At 49.8% G+C, this 27,181-nt stretch overlaps 1 protein-coding gene across 7 annotated transcripts; it reads right to left on the bottom strand.

Annotated features, from left to right (window-relative positions):
• Positions 1 to 158: 158 nt before the first annotated feature.
• Positions 159 to 27,181, bottom strand: LOC144935207 (uncharacterized). Of its 7 annotated transcripts, none has more exons than XM_078861709.1 (20): positions 27,054 to 27,181; positions 26,638 to 26,777; positions 25,133 to 25,226; positions 24,245 to 24,473; positions 23,545 to 23,701; positions 22,513 to 22,648; positions 20,756 to 22,313; positions 19,846 to 20,002; positions 17,524 to 19,164; positions 17,069 to 17,202; positions 13,327 to 14,767; positions 11,588 to 11,716; positions 10,204 to 11,303; positions 8,783 to 8,900; positions 6,867 to 7,103; positions 5,705 to 5,994; positions 5,369 to 5,570; positions 3,918 to 3,981; positions 2,792 to 2,891; positions 159 to 2,051 (listed from the first exon to the last, which is right to left on the bottom strand). In XM_078861709.1, the coding sequence occupies exons 4-20, from the start codon at positions 24,458 to 24,460 to the stop codon at positions 2,007 to 2,009; spliced, it is 7,725 nt and encodes a 2,574-aa protein (XP_078717835.1). In that variant the 5' UTR covers positions 24,461 to 24,473; positions 25,133 to 25,226; positions 26,638 to 26,777; positions 27,054 to 27,181; the 3' UTR covers positions 159 to 2,006. The 7 variants fall into 7 exon arrangements, with proteins under 7 accessions (XP_078717835.1, XP_078717834.1, XP_078717840.1 ...); XM_078861708.1 differs by having other exon boundaries at positions 25,146 to 25,226; XM_078861714.1 differs by having other exon boundaries at positions 17,842 to 19,164; positions 25,146 to 25,226.

The raw sequence follows: 27,181 nt of genomic DNA, 5'->3' as shown, positions 1-27,181 counted from the left end.
CGGAGTTGTTCGCTTGCATCTGGGTAATAGAGATCCATTGAGAATACAAAAGAATCGTGTTTTATAAATGTCAACATTCTCTGTGATCCAGAGTGAACTCATTTGCCACGTTGCTCGAATGCAATTGTGCACGTGGGGTGATGCTGGTGATATAAAAGAGCAACCATATGAAATGTACACGAAACACATTTATTAACAACAACACATTGGCCACATCATAAACTTAGTTGTAAAAAAATACACGTATATAAATTTGACACAAAGAGATTGGCTGCCACGACACACATAAACATTGTAGAATTAAGACGATGCAGATTTTGTGAGAAAAGACAGGTCCGTCTACCAATGGTGAACAACACACCCTTTTACACGAGGTGATTGTGCTTAGGTTACATGAGCAGTGAGTGACCATGGTTTAATTTGTATTGCGGATTCAACTTTGATATAAGTTAGGGTACAACAATAGTATTTATTTAAATAGAGCATGGATGGGCATACCTTAAGCCTAAGCCCAAGAGACTTGGAGGAGCGAGGAGACCAACACGAGCCCGTGATAAAACAGCTTGTTTACCTTAAGCAAACATGTTAACATTGATGCTGTGGTGCTGTGATTATGGTGAGCGATTCACAGTCGAAAGGTTGCAAGTTCAAATCCAGACCAGGAATCAAGTTTGGCTTATCATCCCTACATGGTTGATAGAACGCGTACCACACTATAGGCATCTCAACAGACACGGACTAAGAATAACGGTGGTCATCAGCAGCCACTCCTCACATTAGGGTCCGGCTCAGTGTTTAAAGTTGATGGATGTGGACTGCAGGCGATGCACGTTGGCAAGGAGGGCTTAAACTGTTTACCGACCGCTCCAGTCGAGTTCACGGTCATTGCATCCTTTTATTCCAACTGCAGTAATGATCACGCGCTTGTGTTTTAACACAATCCATTATTCCTCTGTAGATGATGGGCTGTGGGGAGGTTGACGTAAGAATGTGGAATATCACCATGGGTTCAAAGTTGAACATGGAGAGGACTACTGCCCCATGCTTGTCTGAGCATGGAGACAATTGATTTAACTTGAAATTAAAATAACAAAAACACCATCGAAATCATGTGCACAAAAGGCAACCATGTTTGTGGTATAAATAATATTTCCTTTAGCCGAGTAAAAGTGCATAATTTGTTGCATAAAGGTTTGGAAATGTTTTAAGCATTCAACTTTGAGAGACATTATATTGTGTGAAGAGAGACTTCGATTACTGCAATTCCATGGTCTGCTCTATTTGTATGTTACTATCACAATCATCAGGTTTGAGTTTATAAAAATGATCTCATTACTATGTTTAATTGTGGTTACAATTAGGATTGTATTCTTGCACTGCACACAGCTACACACCACAATATGTAAGGACACAGCAGAGTAAAAAGTGTAAAAAAATGTTGATAGTCTCAGTCCTATAGAAATGAAAACAAACACGACCTACAATATGTCAACAACTGCCCTCATGAGAAGCATAGGTGTATGTTGTTAGGCGTATCATTTATCATATTATTATACCAATGGCAGGTCTTTTGGTCTTATTGATCATTTTACAAAACAAGAAGCATGCCATTTCGCAGGTCTCAGGAACTGTGAAATTGCAGTGCGTATGTATATTGTACCCTCCTTGACTCAAGACAGCCATGGCTTCATGGTTGGTGAAATGAGTATCACTTTATTTGAAGGCAATAGTAGTTGAGATGTGAAGAGACAGGCTTCGGCCATAGGAATGTAGAATTTCCACCGCTGACTCGGCATCATAAATGTGGATGAGTGGCGTCCACAATCGTTCGGTACAGTCAGGCACTTTTAATTTCGACATGGCTATGCAACTGCTGTCAGAAGTGAAATGCAGTGTCTTCCTTTGAGATTACGGCTTTGCTTTTAGAGCTTCCCCAATCTCCCCCGAAGCTTGCAAGCCTCCATACGTTGTTTGCCTTGAACCGTGCTCCTCCACAGGCGCTGGAGTCACTCCCACGCTGTGCTTCGACCCAGCAATTTGTTGGTTACTCTCTGCAACACACAAACGCAGGGACACGAGCTCTCAAAAGCACTGCTTGGACATGTCGAGTGCACGTTCATGGAGGTGGAAGGAAAAGGATGGATAGGGGTGGAACAGCCAGCCAGGGAATAAGATCTTGCAGACATGGTAAGCTCAAAATCAAGTAAGAAAAAACAAGTTTGGCTTTGATTAGAATGTAAAGCAAAATGAAATCTTCGACTGCAAAAAGACTTGTCTCCCTATTCAAACAAGAATTTTGGGTAGAGCTCATCTCTGTTGCTGCCTACCCCTTTGGCAGTACTACACATTCGACATTCCCGTGACAGGGGCATGTCTCTCCCTGGGACAAACACTACCGGGCCAGATGGTGCTGAGGTTGGGGACCTCAATTTGCGATTGGGTCGCACGTTCACAAGTCGGTTGTGCAGTCGGCTCGGTCCATCATCCATCGAGGAGAAATGCAACGAGTACCCCCCCTTCGTGGGAAGTCAAAAGTGGTTATCTCGGGAATATTCTGGTCCTCGCCACAGGAATGTGGAACCTCCACCACTGGCGCAGAACCCCCAATGGCGATGAACAATGCAAAACGCTTGTGCGAGCATGGGGGCACAGACCTCACAGTTGCGTATCATTCAATACAAATCAAAACACTCACACGGAGTGTGTCCGTACACACTGTATATGCACTCCGATCCCTTGAATGCAAAGATGCCCCCCATGTGCAGAGGGGGTTGGTTGGGAAGCGTCTCACCCTTTGGAAGTTGTCGGCCTTGAGGCGGTTCGACTGGTACTCGGCAAGCTTCTTCTCCACCTCTCGTCGCCTCCTGATCTCGGGTAGTTTCTCGTACAGCCTGTGTGCGCGTACGCATGCGTATGCACGCACACGTACATGCACATGTGTAAATGCAAAGACAAAGATCCCCCGTACGGGCTTAACAGACTATTCGGGCGAGTGTTCCCCGCACCTCCGATTAGCACGGTTGGCTACGTACGGTGCGTAAGAAGTTAAACGTATATACATGCAAGTGCTGTTAGAGAGCACCTCTGAAGGCCGGCACAGCATGCGAGGGGTTGGGTGGCGAATGCCACACCCGGCCTGTCGCCTTCGTCTCCCGAGTGATGATGTTTACACATTGCACGAGGTACTCATATTAGGCTGAGTCGACCTAGGGGAGGCCCACGACTGGTTCAGATAAATGTCACTGGTGTTGGCCGTGAGCGGGAATTGAACTCGGGTCGCCAGGTTCGTAGTGCAGTGAGCTAAATGCTGCACTACCGCTCCCCATACGTGCAAACAAGTACACACATGCACACAATCTGACACTCAGGCTTGCTTACATACATGCACACAAACAAGATCCCACGTATAACATACACACATCACTCACACGTCCGTACGCACACTCATCCATCACTTAGCGTTGTCGACATAGGGGCAGGGCTATGAGTCACGTGTTTTAAAGCTGCCACAAGGGGGTGGGGTGTGGTCAGTACATTGCAGACTCATGGGAGACGGTGGTGCAGCTTGGGGGGACCTTCATTAAGCATTTGACAGATCGTGGCCGATAATGGTGACATACTAGAAACATTACACCGTATATAATCATCGTGGTTGATGATGTTGATTCAAAACAAGCAAACTCTGGACCTCATCAGCAGTCAGGCTTGCTTGAAACAATCCTGGTGAACTGAAAATCTCACAGGACCCACGTTGCCACAATGACCAGTAATGGAACCTCCAACATCAGCATCCCAGTGTAATGCAGTGAACACTGTTACCATGATCCAAACTAAACACACACACATATAGACAAGATGCACTTTTAGATATAAAATAAAGACCTGTCAGCAAAGAGACGCCATGGCTTGGCACTTACGATTTTGAACGCACAAATGCCTCCTTCTTGGGAACCACTCTCTTCCTTGCCAAAAAGAGATTATCTGCAGGGATGAACATGCCCATAGGTTCACACACAATAACAAATGCCAATAACAAAAAGGAAAACCTATCTTCAAAATCTGCAAAAGATGCATGTGTAGTGACATAAGAAGGGAGGGGCTGCTGGGGGCTCTGGGACCCTGGGCGGGCCAGGCGCTTAAGCCTCTTGGCGCCAGGCGTTGGGTTCCCAGGCGGGCCAGGCGCTTAAGCCTCTTGGCGCCAGGTGTTGGGTTCCCAGGCGGGTCAGACGCTTAAGCCTCTTGGCGCCAGGCGCTGGGTTCCCAGGCGGGTCAGACGCTTAAGCCTCTTGGCGCCAGGCGTTGGGTTCCCAGGCGGGCCAGGCGCTTAAGCCTCTTGGCGCCAGGCGTTGGGTTCCCAGGCGGGTCAGACGCTTAAGCCTCTTGGCGCCAGGCGTTGGGTTCGCGGGTGGCCCAGGCGCTTAAGCCGCTTGGCGCCACCAACGGGGGGGGCTGTGTGTGCTCTGTGGGATATCTGGGGGCGCACACGGCCCCACCCCTCGTTGGGGACTAGGCATAAAAGGGGAGCTCCCTGGACGATCAGGGCCAGTCGTAGCTCAAGACCCAAGACCAGCCATCTGAGGACCCTGGGACGCTGTGAGAGCCAGTGGTGGGACTCTGGAACTCCCGACTCTACGACCTTGTGAGGGCGAGTTCCAGAGCGTAGCCAGAGTAGTGTATCTAGGCTGTGTACCTGGGAGTTGTTACAGAGTATCAGGACTGTTGGACTGTTGGAGTGCTGTTGGATTGTAATAAAGAAGTTACCTCTACAAGTGTCTCCGGAACCTGTTACACATGTAGTTCCATCGTGCCAGCTGATGTACATTAGTGTTCAGCGGCAACCGTTCGGTTAGAGTAAACACATTGCAATGACTGATATGTCAGCTGTAGATTCACTGGAAAAAAAGTCCAAAATACCGGTGGCCAAGTTGCTTACAATGTTCAAACCAGAAAGATAAGCCAGGTTCAATTAGTGCGTGATGATGGTCTCAGCCTGGTAACAACTTATTGCCTATAAATAATGATGTCAAGTATTTTTTTCATGAAACCCAGATTAGCTCTGAGGACTTAAATGTATCACTTTTAGACATCGACTCTATACAGACAACGGAGCAGCATTCGAGGGCTGAACAGCAGAGGTCTATCCAAGCAATCCCAGGAGCTGTTCCATGGTATCACCTTCGAGAGACATTCCCTGCCACATGGTGTGATGCTGCTGCGTCTTTCTACTGACTGCAGGAGTTCAGTTAGCTCAGAATGTGCCACTAACACTGTACTTACTGCACTTGGCAAAGGCAAGGCCTCTCATCCCTGGCAACGATGAAGCTGTAAGAGAGGCAGCAGTGAGGGTGGGTGCAGCAGCGCACGGTACCGAAGATGGGGTGGGTTCGGGCAGAGCTCGACTGCCCCTGGCCGTGCCGTCGCCGACGTCCCCGCGTCCCCCAGCCGAACAGGCGCTCCCTCTCCTCCTGCCACACGCCCTGCACGCGACGCTCCTCCGCCATGAACTGCAGACGCTTGATGCGCTCGCGAGAGCGGTACACAAACGCCGGCCGGTTCATGTGGAGGGCCTCCTGTGGGTGGCCACACACAAGACATTCATCAACACTGGTAATAATTCGCTCAGAGGGTGAATTGTTGTCTACCGGTGCTGTGAGTCTAGAGTAACATCTCAAAACACAACCTCGATGGTGCCAAGGGAGTTCACCTGCAGGGTGAGGCGCTCAAGGGAACGCAGCGTCCCTCCTGCCAGCTCCTCCTCCAGGTCGTGCTGCTGCATCTCGCGGAGTGGAGGCCGGGACCTCAACGCACCGCCGACACCAACGGCGGTGCCACCGCCACTCTGCTCTGGGCCGTCCCAGCCAGGGCCATGCCATGCGCTGCTCCTCTCGTATTGGTCGCGTGCGTGCCCGGACACGTTCTCCTTCGCCCCTTGTCGAGAGACATCCGAGTCCTGGTCCACACGTCTGTCCAGCGGCACGAACCAGCTCACGGGCTCTGCGACATAAAACAGAAGAACGGGCCCCTATACAGCAACCGGTGTAGTGCTCTTGTGATGCAATGTGACGAATTCCGAGTGCAGTGTGGCTTTGACACAATGCAACCGGATGTTTCAATGCCTAGTAGAGAAGTACCATGACACGAGAACATTTTATGTATCCGTGAAGCATCTGTCACAATGTTACTGCGATATAACAGAACTTCACGCCACTGTCTGTCTATTGTCTATAAAGCACTAAGCGCAGTGCTGCTGCAACACAACACACGATTCTATTAAATGCCCATTGTGGTGGTGCTTGGTGTTCCACCATGTCTAACAAGTGGTGCCTTGTTATTGTATTTGGGGAATATGTGATTTGATCAGGTTGGTACTACCTAGGACTTAAAACTTAAAGACACAGATTGTATTGGCATTTTCCCCAAGTGTATTATAACTGGGTTTATTGGCACCATGCCATGCGAAGAATAAATGTCCAAGAGTGCATCACCCAGCGTATTGAGATAGGTCTCTTAAAAGTGAGATCACAGATCTACTTCCAAGAAAATTGCTTCTTAGCCATGCTAGAAGCAATATACCTTCTCACATCTCCGATTATATGCGGAATTAAGTGAAAGACAAATTTGATATTTAATTGCACCGTCAATTGTCAATTCACTACACTTGAGAAGCTCAGGGTTTGCCTGGATTCAAACCCCGGATCTCAGCATTGCTGGTTCAGTGGTCTGACACAGAGCAAGTCCTCTGGGCAACTGGGCCACTTCTCTAGGATGAGAAATTCACGAAGCGATGTGGCAACGACACCATAAATCAGCACTCAATTACACAAATGGAGTGTGGAATAGACGGTGGAGAGGAGCGATCGTCTCACTGCGGATCGGGCGCTGGCGTCTGCGGGGGGCGCGGCTCTGCTTGTCGTGCCGGTTCTGCTGCGCCGCCGGCACCGTGGCAGCGCCGTCTTTGTCGCTCGCTCGCACGGGGGAACCGCGTCTGGGCTCCCTGGGGGGGGGGGCTGCGGTAGCAGCGGCGGCAACCAGAGCCGGGGATGGGAAGGTGACGCCCACGTCCCGCGTGCGCCCCTTCGCTCCGGGCACCAGCTCCAAGTCTCCTGCACACGAGTGTGTGCGTAGGGGACAGCAGAAAGGCGACAGCACCATATGAGTTCTGTTCCTCAGCATCATTAGCGGCAGCCATTTAGATCCACCGCTGGATGAAGCTCTCCTGAAGTTGTTGCCATCCCTCGTAGCCCTAAATTGTAGCAAATTAATCTCGCTTCTTTGGTGCACGAGCTGATCTCATCGCCCCGAGTCCACGCTGGTAGTCCTCTCAGGCCAGTTCCCTGCTTTGACTGTCATTCTATCACTGGTCTCGTCCATCTGCGTTCATTGTTTTAAGGACATGTTATTGACGAATGTGTTGAGTTACTGTTTCTTGACAAACAGGTTTAATTAAAGGTGGCGGTCTGGATTCGATTGAACGCTTTCAGTGGTGCCAGCTCAGCACTCAGTCCTCTGAGCCACCTCTCCCAGTTTTCTGAACAGACAATATAGTGGCTATAATTTGTGTTTGTTCTCTGAACCACGTGTTCCTCTTTCTGTCTCTCAGTCATTCCCAGCATGCATCTCTCCATTTTTGTGTACTCTCCACCTCTTAAACCATAGTCTTTGTAAATGTTTTTCATCCATGTCACAGGCAGGTAATACTGATCTTCTTTAGGACAACTTTCCATTATGAAAGAAAAATCACTACAAGCATTATTTTGATCTGTTCCATGAGCATAATTAGGACACTATAAACACATTGCATTTGGATAGCGTACATTCGGACTCGTGCTAACTGATGTCTACAAGTGCCGTATCCAATATGATACAATGTGTTAAATCTGTTGGCACTTATGTGGTTTATTTGGTGGATAAGAAGACTTTAAAGTTACATTCCAGCACAACGTTGTCATTATTTTGACGACACTGCGATGTCACTTCCAAAACACGTTCCTTCGGAGTGAGCAGGTAGGAACTTGGTTGGACAGCGCATTCGTGCACGGCAGACAGACAAATAATCCCTGGTGGGCAGTGTGGAACCTGTTGTTCCTACCTGTGTACAAGATAACTTGACTTGAGGTAGCCAGGCAGACAGCCAGGTAGCCAGCCCCCTTAACTATCGGCCCCTCCCCCTTGCTTAAGCACCTCCCCTTACCCCCCCCCTCCCTTAGGCCCCTCCCCTGGCCACCCCCCCCATATCCTCAGGCCCCTCCCCTGACCCCCCTTCCCTTAGGCCCCTCCCCTGACCACCCCCCATATCCTTAGGCCCCTCCCCTGACCCCCCCTCCCTTAGGCCCCTCCTCTGATCCCCCCCTCAGGCCCCTGTCCTGACTCCCCCCTTCATTAGGCCCCTCCCCTGACCCTCCTCCCTTAGGCACCTCCCCTCTCCGTACCCAGCAGTAGGTCTCCACCAATCAAAGAGCTGTTTGTAAGGTCTCCACCAATCAAAGAGCTGTGTGTATTATATATTTATTTATGCACGACAGACAGACAGTCAGACAGACAGCTAAATAATCCCTGGTGGGCAATGTAGAACATTGTTCCTCCCTGTATATTTTAATATGTCAGTGCAGTGACGTACTAGACTGTGCCACAGCAGTATACTTGACCACAACAGTCAAGTCTGTTTTCTCTCCAGAATGAAGCTCTATCTTCACGTTGGACTGTCCAGGGCGCACGCCATGTGTACGTATCAACAGGATTATTTATTATTTCTTTGGCCGCGTGTTGCTTTCGGGACACACACCTGCCTGTACCCCCTTGCTGCGCTGTCTGCCGCGGCTCTTGGCTGGAGGTGGCGGTGCAGCATGGCTGCTCTCCAAGGGGCTGTCTGTGGCAGCGCCGGATGATGACAGTGCGTGCGCCTGAACACCAGACACGCAGGGAGCCATGCAAGACAAAATGTAAAAGGCCCGTTACGCTCGAGGGCTTCGTTTCAGGAGAGTGGGAATCAGGGCTCCAGCAGCGTTACATAAAGAGAGACACCCATTGCTCTATAAGATTTAAAGATGCAAAATTTACACAATTCAAATAAGCTCTATTCATGGTCAAAAAATAGCTAAAAGTAACCATTTTTTATTTTCACAATAGGACGAAGCATATGATAATTCATTCTACCCCCATGCCATCCGATGATTTGTCACGATTCTTGAGTCGTGACTCAATCCAAGAAACGATTGGTCTCAATTGTATTATTTCGTCTCGGTTGCACATTTACGTTGAAAACCTCGGCTTAGGTTGCCACAGGGCACGTTTACTGCTCATTAACAGTGGAATAAATATTTCCACCGGAGTGAATTGGTGGAGGCCTCTTGTCAGCTACAAACATCGCTCCAAGTGCAACATCCAGATTCAGGATCTGTATTTATCCTGGAGGAGGAATCCGACGACCTACGAAGCTTTTTTTCGTAGATGTCCATAGGTCTGCCTGAAGGCCGACCCGTCCACTCAAGATGTCTGCAATAGTTCCCCAGTGAAACAGTAATGACTGCCAAGTAGGCCTGCGAGCCAGCACAGCTACCCCCTCATGGAACCGCATTGACTTCTTGTTCAATCGCCTGTTAGCAGCCTCTGGCAGGGGCTATTTGCTTCCTTCCTACACAGCTGGCTGACCAGGTGAAAGTCTGAGCTGCAACTGTGGCTGCATCCACCGGGGGTGCATGCAAGTCAGATTTCTCTACCTCTCCCCTTGACGGTGTATATTTTTGTTGCAACAAAGTTGGACATTTAAGCTTGCAGGGAAAGGTAGAAATTTTACCTGCTGTATATTGACATCTAAATATAGGGAGCAGTGTTTAATTAAAGCAAACTATTTAGAAACGTGTAATACATTAATACACATCAAGACACAATAAAATTCTCCCAATCCTTGCATCAAAGCATGCAACGTACAAATAATTATTTGTAATTTATACATGGTATATGCTAATGTATATGTAGGCCATCGTAATGAACGAGAAAGAACAATAGAAGATTTGAGGGAGACAATATCAATGAAACTGGACAAACAAAACAATAATGGAATCGTGAATCGAACGGTGAACACAAATGACAATAGAATCGCCGGGGTAGCAATTGCATCGATCCCTACAAACATGCCGATGCTGCTACACTGCAAGTGAAGGCTAAAGAACGAGGCCCCAACACGGCCTACAGGCTCCAAGTTACCCTTGAGCCACGCTCTGCCGCGCCGCTCCGCCGACCCCGCGTCGCCACCTCCACGACCGTCCCTGGTCCCTCTCTCTGTCGGTGCACGGCATCATGCAGGGACCGCAGTGCTGGCGACGACAGACGCACCCTCCCGGGCCCGAACGCCCGCACCAGCCGCGCCGTGTCGATGGTTGACGCGGTCTCCGCCACGCTGCTCGCATCGTCGTGGCGCCCGTCCGGGTCTGTGGAGATGGAGGATGCGGCCAGCGAGGATGCCGGCGGCGTCATCCGGCCGCCACCACCGCGGCTATCGCCGCTCCAAGTGTCTTCCAAATCTAAAGACCTCTGGCGACGGTCACCAGTTTCGTCCAACCTGATCGAGCGTTGAGTGGAGGAGACCGTATCCATACCAGCCCACATTCCCCCCGTCGGCGTCAACCGGGAACCTTCGCCAACCGATTGCGAGCGCCGGAGATGACGCGCCAGTTCCTCAAGTTTTCGTAGCAGCGCTCCCTCGTCGGCGCCGTCGAGGGCGCGCAGCTGTTCCTGCCGAATGGTGAACCTGCCCCAGAGCTCGTCCAGGCTCGGCTCGGTCGTCCCTCTCGTGCCTCCGCTTGCACCGGGCGAGGTGGATTCGACGCCCGTCGACCGGTGCTGACGGCGCTGCGCGTGCGGTTCTGTGACCTTGCCCGAGCTCTCCTGCCAGCCCCGCTGGTCAGCCCGTCCCGTGCGCTCGTAGGCGACGGGACTGACGGTGGGTGCCGCGGACCGAGATCTCTCCCTGCCACTCCACGCCGACCCGGCATCAGGGGTCAAGCCAGAGTCCACCCACGCGCTACGCGCACGCTGCGCCCCGTCAAGGTGGTGTATGGCGATGGGCGGGCCCCGCTCAGCCGAGCCGACGGACGTCCAACCATTCAACTCGGGCTGGTAGCGGATATTGTGCGGTGCAGTGGTCCGGCTCACAGAACCTCCCTGGGCTGGGGGTTGCCAGGAAACGTGGGAAGGACCGGCTGAGGTGGAACTCGGGACTCCGGCAACCTGCCTCAGCTCCATGTGCCTGTCCCGGCTGCCCAGCACCCCCGCTGGAAACGTGGGCGGCAGCGCGTTGTTTGATCCTGTAATGACAAGTCAAGTCACAAGCAAGCGCGGATATACCAAAACATATGCACAAACACAGAGAAATGCCTCAAATCTCTGAGTCAGCGATAAAAATTTAAGATGGTATAACCACAGAATGCCCACTTACTACTTCTCAACAAGTTGCACTCATTGTATTGGCCCCAGTGGTAAATATCAGCTTGGTCTGGTCTACCTCCCAACAGGATTTTAAATTACAATGTTTCGATTGCGAGTGTTCCCCGTTGATGAAGACGAGGTCCGTGGGTGCTCACAGTCCTACCGGGGTGCGAGCTCTCTGCCGTGCTGTGCGAGCTGCATGGTGAACTCTTCCCAGTGTTGCCAACAACAGCCGGGATGTAGAAAAGCTCCGAGCTTCCGGCTGGCCGGTACGGGCACACCAGCGGCTGGTCTGCAGGACAACATGTGGTTGTAAGCATGAACACACGCAAAGAGCACCTCCGATTAACGCTGTTGGCTACGTACGGTGCGGAAGAAGTTCAACATACATCCATACATGCAGCTAAAAAAACACATTTGTCACCGAATGGTGGCGACATCTCCAAATGCTTGCGCCAGGTAACGTGGCGCCTCGTGGCCACAAAGAATAAGCAGGCTCATCAGCATTATGGTTTAAAAGACAGATTGCTTAGCCTAAAGGAATGATCATGTTGGTATACGCTATGAGCGAGAAAAACATGAGGGGTCGGTATGACTGGCATTACTCCTGGCTACCTATGTCTCAGAAGTGTAGATGTTAACACGTTCCATCAGGTAATCCTGTAAGACTGAATTGATGTAAGGAGAGCATAGTATAGTTTAATAAACTACCTGCCATTGATCTGTTGTACCCAGAAATCGAACCCAGGTCGTAAAAATGATCATGTTGTAAACTAACCACTACGCAAACCCATACATCTATTGATGGCTTGACCAGGGTTTGAACTCCACATTCCTATGGTGGGGGCCAGAAAGGAACAGGTATGAGTTTGGCACTTTAACTACGGTGCCACCCAGGTTTATAAACATAACACAAACTCTTAGGCGAATACTTAACAAACCACCGGTCATTTTTATCAATGTATACATGAAAATAAACAGTGGCAGTTGTGTTTCTATAAAAACAGAAACAAGCATTATCACCCATACAAAAGCTGTGTGTACACAGTTGTCAAATAATCCAAGGTGCTCTTCACAAAGAAAAAAAAAAGCCACCACGGCAACATTATGGATAAGCTGCTTTTGCAAAATTCACCTTGCGTAAGGCAGCGTTCCTCAAAACTCCATTTCGGCTAAGTGGCATTTGTGGCAGTCGAGTGGCCATAACGCGACGAGCGATCGCCGAGATAGAGCACCGGCGGGGCGCGAGCGGCGGTGGTGACGAGTGGGCTTCGCGGCTCGTTAATCCATCGAATTTCCACGTTCAAGTGGCCTTGTTCTTGGGACGCGCTGTACGATTACTGCCTAATGGACGGTAAACGGCTGCCTTGATGACTGCAACACGTACGTATATTGCATAAGATAAAGCAACAACAAAAAAACATGCTCCTCTTAATCATGAGAAAAAAAGTGCCTTTCTGCAACGTGAAAGACATTGTGAGTCGAAGAATTCCTAAATATTTGGCCAGGAACATCGGAATGAGCCTCGAGGCTTTCTCGGTAGATTTTCTCCTTGTGATGTTGGGTAAATTCTTATTCTCATTTCAGAATTCATCAGGTAAAATAAGAAAATCCACACAGAGCGCAAAAAATCTAACTTCATATTGAGCAGTACTCACTCCTACAGACATCTAACTGTCCTGTCACCGATTGTCTCACGCACATTCAAGCTCTCATTTGAGCAGAATCCACTGACCCGGCCTCCAATGTCACTGGACTACAGTGATGTGCCACTGCACCTGGTCAAAAAATCAGTTCGTTCAAACGAGCTAAGACAGCACTGCTCTCAAGTAAATACAAGAATTGCTCAATCACAGGAAGTCGACTCACATGTGCTCTTAAGATCACAGTGTGCTACTTTACCGGCCGTGCCCTGTGCAGATGCTGAAGACACGAAGGTGAAGGAAAAGCTGAGGGGATTGCCTTGTCCGTGCGTCACCGGGGGATGCGAGCCTTCGTGAGTGCTGTAGAAGGGCTGCACTGCCGGGCAGGCGTGCTGATGGGAACGAGTGTCTTCCTGCCCTGCAGTCGCCCTCAATTGGAGTGTTTGAGCCTCGGAGCCTCGGAACCCTGACGGACTCGCACGCCCCCGTGCACCTTGCGCTATCACTCCACTGAGATGACTATCACTGCCATTGTCGTTGTTGTTGCCGGTGACAATGGCGGTGGAGGAAGCCGGAAGAGAAGACGATGGTGTCGATGTGGGTGGCAATGAGTGCCCAGCCTTGGCTGGCGACAGTTTAATGTGCATGTGAGTGAGGGCTGAGCGGGCAGATAAGCGAGAGGGGCCATGGTCTGAATAACCCGGCTTGTCCTCACCACTCAGTGGAACAGGAATTTGCAAATCTTTCGATGGGGCAGTATTGGCAACCATCAAATATTCAACTCCGGGCTCCGCTTGCAACCCTGCCGGTTGTTCATAATGCACGGGGGTGTGAACGAGTGATGCCCGTGACGACGGCTGGTTTTCTGAAGGCACCGCGGAGACCTGCGTCTGGGCAGCGATCACCGTAGACGGAGACGGACTGCGGGTGGAAGGCGACGAATCTCCACGCTTCCGAGATGTGAAGGTGATGGATGAGATGGGCCTCCTATATTCATGCCCTTCAGGTGGTGTCTTCTCGCCAGCCATTCCCATCACGTCTATTAGCTCCGCTCTAAACACCTTGTCATTCGAATGTCCCGAATCCGAAATCTCATTGGTTCCACGGTGAAGGTCGGGCACGCTGCCCAGCGTGGCAGCCCTGAAGCGGCGGTCCGTCACCCAGTCCTCGTACGAAGCACTTCGGTCCCCATCCGTCAACCCGACGGACCTCTCCGAGGCCCTGCTCCGATCTTCAGGCAGCCGATCCGGGAGCCTGCAACTGCCCCGACGGCTCTGGTCTGCCCGGCGTCCTGCAGCGCTCTTCTCAGGCAGCTTGGATGGGCTCTGTTCCTCGAGGAGAGGCTGCTCTCCAGATATGCCACCCCTCAGGCCCGTGCGATCAGAGACCCTCGACTGAGACCATTGCTGGGAAGGAAGCTGCTCTCCAGGCAAGGGTTGGCGGGGAGGGTCTGGCAGGGTCGGCTGCTGCTGCTGCCCGGGTGCAACTCTCGCCAACCCCACACTCGAGTCGAAAGGCTCGTCTGACAGACGCTGGAGCTGGCTCGCGATGCGGAGGCGGGCTCGCTGCAAGACGTTCAGCGGTTCCGGCTCAATAACGCTGAGATCCAGAGACGCCAAGCGCTGGGATCCGGACGCCTCGGACAGGATGTGAGAAACCCGGGTGAGGGTAACGCTCTCTGACTCCGAGTCTGTCTCACTCTGTAAAACACGAAGCAGAAAAACGCCTTGAGTGAGACTGTGAGAACACTCTGAATATATAAGTCAGTGAAATTTGTGTTGCACCTTCTGCCTTTTGTTTTGTGAACACATGAAAAATGTAATCAGACTGTCGAACGGAGAGCACATCAAATAGACACGAGCTTCATACAGCACCGAGCCTGTACTTTTTTTACGTGAAAACTCTCTGCTGTAAAAAACAGTTTTAGAGATATAAAACCAGTTATAGAGATATAAAACCAGTTTTACTTTAGGGAACTTGCGCAGCTTTTTAAAAATGCACGCCAGATGAAGGGTACATTCATGTCCAAACCTGCGCAAGCGTACTCCCGGTATTTGCAGCGATACATATACTTTCGGATCACCGATACATACGAATGTGAGTTAGGAATACCTGCACGGAGCCAAGAGAGACCGTTGCTGATAGGGGGCTGTCCAGATACGCGAGTGACAGGTGTTGCTAACAACCAAAGCATGTTTCTATGTGCAAACACCAACGTCAAACAACGCCGTTTGTCGACGGACGCCGTTGACGAGTTCAAAAACACATTTTACGTTTAACAATTAAAGAGAAGTGCACGCACGCACGCCGCGCCACTTAAGCGATGTGAGGTTGTTTAAAAAAAGCGATTTCTATTGTTTATTAATATTCTAGTTTCACCCTGCAGGCACAAAACCAAAGAGTCAAACATGTAAAGATGCTTGATATGAAAATATCCGAAATATGCATCAAAGTGACAAGCGTGAAGCACAATTCCTTTTAGTACACAGCGTAAAGGAATATTTTGTACAAACATTATGAGATTTTGAGCGCTCTTTAGCAGCTCCGAACCTATGACAAATTTGAAAATGAGGTTTAGCTATTTGAAGTCACAGTGAACAAAACTCCTTACATTTTCAACGCCTCAACCTGCACAATTGTTGGCAATAGTTGAGCCAATGTCCAAAGTCTGACAATTCATTATTTCCTTTATGAGCATCACATTAGTTATTTCTAAATTGCCTGCAATGATTTACCTACCATTGCTCGCACCTCCAATAAGAACGAGTGGCTACGTACGGTGTGCAAAGAAGTTCAACATACATACCTCTCAATTTATTTTCTATTCATACATTCCTGCAGGATCCTATTCCTAAACAAATCAGGAATTAATGTGTTCAGTGTTTCCCTTTTGCACCAAGTATTGCAATTCCCCACAAAGCAGAAAATACTTTTCAGCAGAAGGATCGCCACACAAAACCATAAGTGCCACAAAACCATAAGGGACATTTGAAACCTCAAGGATTTAGTATTTTAGGAAAAAAAGCATCACACAGACCCGAGTCCCCAACCCACTCTACCACCAAATTACTCCCTACATGAACTCGCTATGTAAAGGTGCCAAGTGTTAGGAATGGCTGTACAACTCTCACAAAGCAAACAGTAGCTGGCATTGCAGTCAAAAAAACACAATGTCAAGGCTGGCGTGACAGTGGCAGACACACAGAGCATTCTTCAGCGCTATTGCGGAATTACTTATTAGACAAAGCACTAAATGACTACGGGTTGTGCAATACAAGAACGTCATCAGCGAAACATGGGGCAGGGCTATAAATGTTAAATAGACTTTAACTTTGCATCGCATGAAAGCTATGTTGCACGTTGGAGGTTGGAAACGGTTGCATGTTAAACAGCTCAGTGCACCTATTGCGATGCTATCAGGCAGTTACGCTTATCAATGGTTTAAGTGCTTGTTCTAACTTTCAATCTTTCAGCCAGTTTTGTTAATCAATCCATGACTTCACATCACCATGGGGAAACACAGCGCTCCAGATGTTGAAAATCACTTTCATGCCAACATCCAGCTCTTCATGACGACTGACTCCATTAACCAAACCTCATTATCCCCGCTCAGATTCTACTTTAATGCAGTCTATTGGATTAGTTCTAACTTTCAATAATAAATATTACCAATACTTAAGTACAAATACTGAAGGAAATTGGCTAATCAAGCCCAAGTGACGCACTGCTCATTTGAGGAGTGCGCCACTGACAGCCCAAAGCCAGTCATGAATATTCCACATTCCTATGGAAGAAGCCAACAGGACAACCATCATTGACCTCCCACAATGTGGTACTAAAAACCCCAACAACGCAGGGTAAATAATGACCTGGGTTGACCCCTAATCTGGATTTCTACTCGCAACCTTGCAATAGTTCAGCACTAAACCAACCGGTCTTATTGAAGTATTCTCCAACACAAGTGAACCTGTCTAACAGTGCACATGATAACCGCGGCACACCTGCTCGTGCTGGCCGTGTCCCGTCGTGAAGGGGGACCTCAGGTCCCCTCTCTGCATGGACGAGGGCTCTCCATGCGAGCTCCTCCAGGCGGGGTCGGCACCGTCTCTCTCCAGCTTCAACTTCGTCGGCAGCTCTGAGGTGCAAGGGGGTTTGGGGGGGGTGTGGATTAGCCACAAATGCAGAAGCATAAACTTATAAATTATAACAAATAACTTCGTACATTTGGGATTCACGTCATTCTTATAGAGCAAGGCTATCACGAAGGTGCCATGTTTCATAGTCTGAAGTAGTTTCAGTTAGGGGGAGATGTTAGTATGTGGAATCCCAATTGAGTAATTTTCATGTACCACGTACCTTATAAATTGCTGGTATTTGTATGAACACACATAAAAAAATTTTGTTACATGAAATAGGTATTGACGTTAGTGAAATGTCAAGAAACCAAAATGAACACCTCTTGCTCTTTGCTCCTCCTCATCCGCTCTCCTGTAGATGCCCTCGGACAAATTGTCAGGTGAGTTGTCGCTCAAAAGCACTGCCAGTCTCTGCACCACTGACTCCATGCTCACTGCGTCAGCCTCACTCCGGAGCCTCCCTGGCGCGATGTCTGCATGGATCTGTGATGGTGGTAGTGGCTGCCCGAAGCCTACACTCATATCCCCTCCAGTAGCCCTGCCCTGACGCGAAGGCAGGCCGGTGTGCTCATGAATCTGTGACGGTGGCGGTGCCGTTCCCACTGAGGGACTTGCACTCCTCGGCAGGCCGCCCGCACCTTGCCTGCGCCTCTCAGTAGAGCCGGCGTCAACGCTCCCGTCCGAGTCTTCCTGTGGATCGGCATGCTCCGCCGCGCCCCGCAGGATTGCGCGCACCCTCGCCATCACGTCGTCATCGTCCCCGCCCTCGTTGCCGTAGCCGGACCTCGGGGCGTCCGTCCCGCTCTGCAGAGGCCGCGCCTGTGGTTCCACGTCAGCGCGGGAGGACCTGCCAGACGAGCTGCTCTTGTCATCGTGCGAGGGATTCGACGGTGCCCTCTGCGGCCAAGGGGTGATGCCGGTGGTGGCTCCACTGCAGCCTTCGGGCTCGTGTCTGGCCGAGCCTGGTATGGTTTGACGCTCAACGTCCTGCTCACTCTTCCCAGCAGAATGAAGATCTAATTTGGGCTGTACGAATGGACTTGACACGTCGCGAGCTTTAGTTGCCCCCTTTGCTAAACCCGGTCTGGGATGCTCTACGCTGCCACGATCATCCTGGCCAAGTGGAAAGTAAGACGATTGATAATGTTGCTCCGTCGGGGGAATCTTACCAGTAAATGTGCTGGTTTTGTCAAACTCAGCTTTTCCATCTAAAATTACTGCACGGTCAACCTCGGGCTGAAGCTCATGGCTGTTGCTTGGCCCTGTCCTGCCATCTGTGCGCAGTGATTTTAGAATGTCTTGTTCGTTGCTTTCACACGAAGCATCGAAGGTGCTGTGATCATAAGTCCCCGCGTCCCGTAACAGTTTCTGAATTCCCAGCACAGTCTTCGTTCCAATCATCGAATCACTCACTTGGCTCTCCGCCGGCTCCGTGGACTGGCTGCCAGGCCAGGTTTCCCCCTGAGCATCACTGCCCTTGTCTTCAGAAAAATATCCAACGTGAGCACGGTAGGAGGGCTTTTCAAATTCTGAACTCTTGGCTGGGCCAGAGTAACCAGCGAGGCCAATGCTCCCAAATTCACACACACGGTCCTGTAGCCTCGAAGGCGTACTGCTTAGGTCGCCCCTTCGGTTGTCCAGATCCTCCATGCTCAGCACAGTGTCCGCTTCACGTTCAGAACACGCAGGAGGCCTCACTCTCACGGACTGCTCGACCTCTTGCTGCGAGTGTCCCTTAGCTACGTCATCCAGTAACAGGAGATAGGAGCGACTCTTTCCAGACCCTTCCGGTGACTCCCCAGGAGCTGCTTCAGAGTCTTCATTGGTGGCTCTGGCCTGAGACCTTGTGAGAGAGGACGACAGGCGGAGGGAGGAGTCGGAATCCAAGACGAGGGAAGTGCTTTGGCCAAGTTCTGAGCGTAGGCTGTAGCCAGAGCCTCTGCCCAGTGACCCATCAGCACCTGTAAGAACAACAACACGCAACAGGATTTGTTTTTCTATTTCAGTGGCTATATCGGTTGACGCTGTCAAGAAAATCAAGTAATCTCCCTGCTAAGACAACCTTGGGGTGGCTCTCATCTCTCTTTGCGTTCCTAAGTGAGCAGTAGATACTCATTTCTATGAGGAGTATCTGCTGAGTCAGGACAAGCAATGAGAATAGAGGGACAATTACGCTGAGCTGACATCTCATGGAGGTTTCAACTTGCAATTTGCCGATGATACCCCGCACCTCCAAATAGCACGGTTGGCTACATACGGTGCGCACCACACCGCCAAGTATAGACACTGTATATTACAAGGGGTAAAATTATCTCACCAAACATAAGTCTACATATTAGCCATTTTATTTTAAAAAGGCAATTTCCCAATACCTTTGGCTTACTAATTATATTCTTTCCTATTTTCTTTTGTTTTGTATGGCCATAGGAAGAGCAACTGAGAGATTGAGTTCCAAGTGATTTAGCCATTCAATTGCTTTGTCTATTTTAAAGTCGATGTTTTTTGCATTTTAAGGCAGTGTCAAAGGTGACCGTGGCAGGGCGTTCCATTCCTCCTCTAGTCGGCAGCACCAGGGCCCCAGCGCAAATCGTATCCACGCGCCACACCGCTTCCCCCTGCCATGATGGGACCGCGCCGCGTACCGTTAGACGCCGCGCCGTCAGATGCCGAGCTGAGCCCAAAATCCTTGACGGTGGTGAGCTCCGAGGGGGAGTAGTCACGCTCACACAGAGGGCCCCGGCCGTCTGGCATTCCCGTCATGGACGGCGGCTGCTCGATGCCCAGGTTCCGTAAGTAAACCTGAGACACGGTGGCAGGGGTGGGCGCCGATAGCCCAACAATGAAAACACAAACTCGTGTATGGATGTCGAGTTTGTTAGCACGGATTGCATTCTGTCCGAACTTTAGGGAGGACATTTAATACCAAAGTTGTGTGTCCTGTACCGATGCTGTGCATTATATGCTGACTCCAAATGCCACACAAAGCAGACTCATAGTCCGGCTAGAAACATTTGTCTCACTCCTCTTATAACTCTCAAGATGTTGCACTTGGTTTCGTTCTGTTTCCCTCGAGCGTTCTAAATGAATATCTAAAACGGCATAAGTTTGACAAATATGTCTTACTTTACTCTTTGGTTCTTTCGGTAAAGTCACGTAGGTAGAAAAAATAATAGATCACGACGTTTCGATCGCTACTGACAGTAGCTTTCCCTCTCTCACCTGAAGACGGTCGCTTGTGTTGTGATCGAAACGTCGTGATCTATTATTTATTCTACCTACGCGACTTTACCGAAAGAACCAAAGAGTATGGATTCCTGCAGTCACGAAAGCTGCAAATCAAGAATGTCTTGCTTTAGCTTGTCGAGTGTTATGAATTTACAATAAATGCTAAAATCATAAATATGCATTTGTTTTGATGAGTAAGTGAGCTAGGGAGAGAGTAGGTAAGTAGTAATTGAGGGTGTTTACTAAACCTGTGATTCATAAACGATTGAGTGAGCAAGTGAGTGGTGAGTAATTCAGTGAGTATTGGTGTGTGAGCGAAACCCGTACAGGGATGCGCTGCTCTATGTCGAACTCCTGGTTGCCCGTGCCGTAGCCAGTGCTGGTCCACGGTGGCGTGTAGTTGTCCACCTCGAGGCTGGCTTGCGATCGTGCCGTTGACAGAGCCGGGGTTTGATTCCCAGTCTGGCTAGGACCGCAGGAACGCGCGGAGACCAAAGCATCCACATCCTGCTCCGCAGAGATGTCACCGAGCTGGCCCAATGAGAAAGCCCCCACAGTCGACAGGGCCTGGGAGAAGTAGCCGCGTGCCAGTGGGGACGAGCGACTGTTGCCAGAGGCCTCGACGGCTTCCGCATCTGCACCGTCGATGTTTGCGTCATCAGGTTCGGCCCCGCTCGGCACACTTCGCTCCGAGCACTCTTCACGGCGGCTCTCGTTGGGGTCACCGCTGGCGATCAGCAACGACCCCTCCAACCAAGAGTCGGTGACACAGGTGGTCCTCGAAAAGCTGGCAGCTAAAGCCATCGTCTTATAGCGCAAGCTGGCGCGTGAGCCATCTCTTGGACTGTGTTTCATGACATCGCTACGATCGTAAATCTGGCCCCAGTGCCTGTTGGTGTCACAATCGGATGAGTTCACCTGTGGGAATGACTCACTGTTTCCCTCGGGAACATAGCCCTGCACCGGCATGCTCGCACCTCGCAAGACGAGATGTTTTATGGCAGATATCTGCCTTTCGTCTTCCTCAGTCAGCAACACCGGATCCATGGTGCCTATTAAACTGGGGGAGTCCGTATCGCTGTCTGCGTTACCCCCGATGACGTTCCGCGTGAGAGATCCGGCTTCGCTGGTGGATCCGACCTGGGTGCTGGAAAACCGGCAGCCAGTGTCATCCACTCCAGCTTTTGACAGTTCAGCGCCAACACAGGATAGTGCAAGTAAGGCGTCATCAGCTGGAGGTTCTTCCTGACCCAGGTACGCAAACCTTGTTGCCTGCAAGTACCGCTCCCTCTGCATGCCCGCTTGATTTTGAACGCCACCGCGTGACTCTTCGGATGCCGAGCTGCTGGGTTTATCGTCCATCGGAGCTCGTGACGGACCCGCAATGCCACGCGACGATGACGGCGACTCTTCCTCCCGCCACTCGCTCTCCTGAGATGGCTCCTCTGGCAGCCCAGGGAGACGCTCTGTGTCCTCCTCCGGCTGGCGGTCATCGAAACTCGTGCCCGCAATGGGGTGTTGGGACAGGGATAACTCGGCGTGCATGCTGGAGCACGACCCTGGCAGCTTGGTATGCTCTGAGAGGTGACCTCTGGGGCTCCACTCCGTACTGTCAGTGCCAGGTGAGATGGCGTGCTGTGTTAGGGAACAGAAGACCGAGCTGTCTGCTTCACCGTACGCACTCCAGCTAGCTTGGAGCTCATGGGCAGATGGGCGACACTGCGATACAGCTGACGGGTGCTGGGACGTGGTGAGTCTGGCACTCTCCGGGAAACGCAACTCTTTGACTGCCTCCACGCTCGGGGAATCGCTCAGTGACATTTTCTCCACTTCACGATTGGTTGAGTAGCCTTCGAAAGTGAAGTCTGTGCTTGCAATGCTCTCCCTGCAAGAGAACAAGATGAGAATCAAGTACAACCTGCATTACTAGTCCTGTATGATGTGAAATGATGTAAATGTGTGTCTGTGTGTGTGCGTATGCATCATGCCAGCCTTAATGCATGCTTAACAACTACTGCCATGACAGTCTATTAGAACAAGAGTGATCTCTGTGTGCGGGTTGTATGAGGACGAGGGATGATTACCGCAGGCAAGTAAACTCCAACTCGGAATGCCGCTGCTGCACCGAGCGCTGCACCAGGGCGGAACCGACAGCACCGTCCCCATCCAGCGCCGTCACCAGCAGAGGCAGCACTGGCGACAGAAGACTGTCCTGCTCCTCTGCAAGTAACAAACCAGGTTATGTTTCCATTTAAGAGCTTTCGTGACTGCAGGGATTCATCTTCTTGGTTCTTTCGGTAAAGTCACGTAGAAAGGAAATAAATAAAATAATACATTCCTTTGTCAAGGCGCCCTTCCTCCTCTAACACCGCTTAAATATACGCTGCCAAGCTTGGTGGTGTTCATGCAGACACTGTCTTTCCGACAGACCTGTTCTTCACCTGAGAACGGCTGCTTGCTTTGTGGCCGAAACGTCGTGAGAATTGTATTTTATTATGTTGTATTATTATTTTATTAATTCCCTTCTACGTGACTTTACCGAAAGAACCAAGAAGATGAAACCAGGTTATGTATGACCGGGCAAGAGCCACTGAGAATAAAATGCATCTTCTGCAAGACCACTGAATGAGGAGTGTACTGACAGTGTATTCAAAATGTGGCCATATTTAGGATAATTGCGTTATTCGAGTTGTGCATTGGTGCCCTTGATCCAAGGGTGGCAGTTCACATCCCATGACAGGGGCTGTCTCCAATATGCTAGGGTGATACAGGAAAAAAGCACATGGCTCACAATAGTTTGGAGTGGGCTTGGCCCATCCTCCCTCATGCAATAATAACGCATCACTTTGTGGGAAGTCAACAACAGTGGTAGTAATATAGTGCAACTGGTTACTGCCATGGGAATGTGCAGTTTCCACCAATGGTTCAGGAATGCCAAAAGAGACGAGCAACGGCTAAAGCATGGGGACACTTTAACTTGTGAGTGCTTATTAAGAGTGTGCACGGTCTCCGCTGGAAATTTACAAAATGTGATCACAATTGCATAAGGGACTGGTGGTGTTCACAGGAGTCCTGCACTGGCCCTGGATAACAGACTCCCCCTGCCTCAGTCTCACCGAGTTGAGCACTGCTCACTGGATGAGCAGGCCAGGAGCCCTGGCTCATGGCCACAGCTTGGCCACTGGTCAAGAAGCTGTCTCTCTCTGCAACAGTCTTCTCCTCTCCGTTGCTCGTGTCGGCTTCCATCTCCAGTGGGAACCAAACATCAGAGCGCTGGTGCAGATGCATGGACACAAACACACACAGAGACATACGCGTACAACTCATTACATTTCATCTGGCTGGCTGGCATCATTAGAGCGTCTGACTCGCAATGAGAATGTTGCGTTTTCTATCACAGAGATCGACTCAAACCATCAACTCCCTGACAGTGATCAATTATGCAACCTTTTCATTCATTAGAAACTGGCACCCACCACAGGAATGTAAAATCGCTGAGACGGCCAATGAAGATAAGTGCTAATCGGCGTTCATTCAAGCAATGACACGCCTTGAACTGACAATTGTAAAACCTATGCATTTAAAAAATGTGTTTTAAACATAAAACATTGAATTGTCATATGAAATGTGTATCGTAAATGCTGTTGCTGCTGCTTCTGATGACAGAAGATAAAAAGCAAAATAACGAGGCCGCTGACCAAACGCATTTCGCCTTAATTCATCAACAGCATGTCCGAGCTGTGACAAAGGACATCTTTCTACCACAAACGCACATGCCGGGCAGACCGCACGACTCACATCGTCAGCACCGGTTACCTGGCAGGCGCTGCGTGCAATGGTCTCGCCCAGGGACAGGCCACTGGTGTTCGACGCGAAGGTGTCGCTGGTGCTGCTCGTTTGTTCGCTGCCACCCCTTGGGCTGGGGCGAGTCCTTCCCACAGCGTCCTGCCTGTCCGACCCCTCCTTCTTCTCTTCATCCTCCTCCTCTTCCCCTCCGTACAAATGGCCAGGCACTTCCAACCCACTCGCCATGGCTCGTGGGGCTCTAAGCAGGAGAAGAACACAAGCCGTAACGGCAAGCTCTAGCGCATCAATGTTAACATACAGTACAGCCATTTAAATTTGCTGACCCACCCATACTGGACATCTGTGAAAAAGAGCTTTGCAGCTCACCGAATTCCTACAGTATCAATAATATATTTTAATTCTGAATCTGTACATACAATTCGGATATAAATAGCATCTAAACGTGAACGGATCTAAATAAGCTGTACAGGCAGTCGCGATATTTATATTATAGAGAAGTAGTCGTCAGTCGTAGAAAAAGACAAAGTCTTGAGCCTGGACTTAAAGCGTGGCACAGAGAGCCGAGCCGAATGGGATTCAGACTGGGGCGTCAGGGAATAACACGAGTAATAAGACTCCAGTCATTCACCATTGGGAACTACGGGAACAGAAATAAAATTTCTATTTTAAAAAAACCTTGCAGGGAAAATCCACACAAGTTTTGGGGCACAGATAAGTTCACAATCCTACTTGCTGTCCCGCCTACTGGCGTCCACTCATTCTCAAGTGCCAGCGCCTTTCCTCCTCCGCGTATTCAGCAATCTAGCGACGTCCTCGTGCCAAGAAGGAAATAAATCTCCGCCTTTTGCACAGCTGATGATGAATGAGAGGCACTCGTCAATAATTCACGGGGCTCACCCAGCCACCCTACCCCGTGTGTTGTCACGGCTCAAGAGCCCTTGGAGCCGGTGACAGTTGCAGGGATTTCTCCTTCTGCTGCTGCTCTTGCTGCCTGCCAGAAGAGCGCAGGACACACACACACCATGTCCATCACATACGACCCTTGCCAGTGAACTCTGTTAAATCACCTGAAACGTTAAGTTCTTCTACCAGTTTTTGTTGTTGTTACCGCTAACGTATGTTAGAGGGGGAAATACCATTATTAATATACTGCAGGAGAGGCAACGAATATGCCTTAAATGTGGTGCCAATATTACAGAATGCAATAAAGTTCCGTAACTACGAAGTGATGTATATGTCTACTGCTAGATGAGGGCCCTTCCCACACGATGCCGGTCGTGTTGGTTATTTGACCATACTTCACCAAGGTGGTCAATGAGGGGAACCGTAGGCGTGGGAGCATAGAAGTCCAGTACAAGTGCGCCTTGTTGCTCTGCCCTCTGCTGCCCCGCAGCAGCCTATAGCAGCTGTTACGCAGTGTTCACCCATCCAAGCATCTCATCCAGGCTCAACCCCTTGCTTAGCTTGCGAGACGGGGCCAGCGTCTCGACCCGATTCGATCGCAGGCAGAAGCAAGGAATAATTCACTAAAAAATATTTCAAAAATAGTGGAGATATTGAACCAATGCATTATAATAATATCGTGCTGCGTTACGATACCCAAACTATCCGTACGCGAAGCAGGAGCTGTCTGTAGTCTTCTACTCTGGTATGGCAAGGTGGTTTAACACTTAGTAGGCTAAGTATCATCCATAACACAGGGTTTGTGTTGGGGTTAGATCGCGTAAATACAAATGTTGTGTCGTTAAATTCCGCCACCACCCGACATGGCCGATATTAGTAAGGTTTGTCACGTAAACAAAACGTGTAAATTCGCGACAAGTACACAACACCGGTGTGTTGGAGAGCAAATCGACAACAAAATACAGTACAATCCGAGTCCGACGTTTCGCCAGTAATTACAACGAGCTCACTCAGGCGGCAGCCAGATCTTTGGAGAAAAGTACAGAACACCGGTGTGTTGTACTACCCAACAATAAGAACGCATGTATTGTGGATTTGCAGCTTTATACGCGATGTTAATATACTGTGTATATATGTGTGTGTGGAGGTGATTAAGCAATTCGGTTCATGTTGGATGACGTTGGTGGAACGGCAACGCGATTGCCGCTGTAATCGATTTCGTGTTACGTCGTCGCAATACTGACGCGTGGTAATGTAGCATTGCACGTCGATGCTGCAGCAGTGAACAACAGATACGTGCTGTAGTAGTAGCAGCAGTAACAACAACAACAATGAATAATAATACATAATAATGCGTTTAGCCGTGTTCTTGCACTCGGGTGGAAACGCGAGATTCGCTACTCGCGGTCTGCTTCACCGCAGCTGCGTGCAGCACAACACGGGCACCGGCATTGCAGCGACAGCGGACAACAACAATAATAACAACAACAAATATTCACATCGCTGACGACGATGATGATGATGAGGGGAGAATTGTCGCGGGGTCGTCGTTAAGCGCAGCTCGTGGTGCCCTGGGGCCCCGGAACGCGCATAGCAGCAACGGCTCTCAACGGCTCGGGGCAGCACACAAGACGCCTCACTCGCAACACCAACAACACCAACAACAAAGACAACCACCACCAACACCACCACCAACAACACCAACAACACCACCACCAACAACACCAACATCGTCATCGTCTTAGGTTCTTTCGGTAAAGTCACGTAGGTAAAAAAAAGTCAAATAAATAATTTAGTTATTTTCATTTATTACTATTTTATTATATAACAATAATAAAATAATAATACGTAATGTAGTTATTTTAATTTTTTATTATTTAAATTTATTATAATTTTTTTACCTACGTGACTTTACCGAAATAACCTAAGAGGATGAATCCTTGCAGTCACGAAAGCTTCAAATCTAGAACCATCATCATCGTCGTCGTCACCATCAGCAACCTGTTGTGATGACAGTAGCGTTGAACCTACGGTGTGAGCGGA

This window comes from Lampetra fluviatilis, chromosome 12, assembly GCF_964198595.1.
Source record: "Lampetra fluviatilis chromosome 12, kcLamFluv1.1, whole genome shotgun sequence".
Lineage (NCBI taxonomy): Eukaryota > Metazoa > Chordata > Hyperoartia > Petromyzontiformes > Petromyzontidae > Lampetra > Lampetra fluviatilis.
Note: the sequence above shows the minus strand (reverse complement) of the source record. Positions and strands in the feature narration are given on the sequence as shown.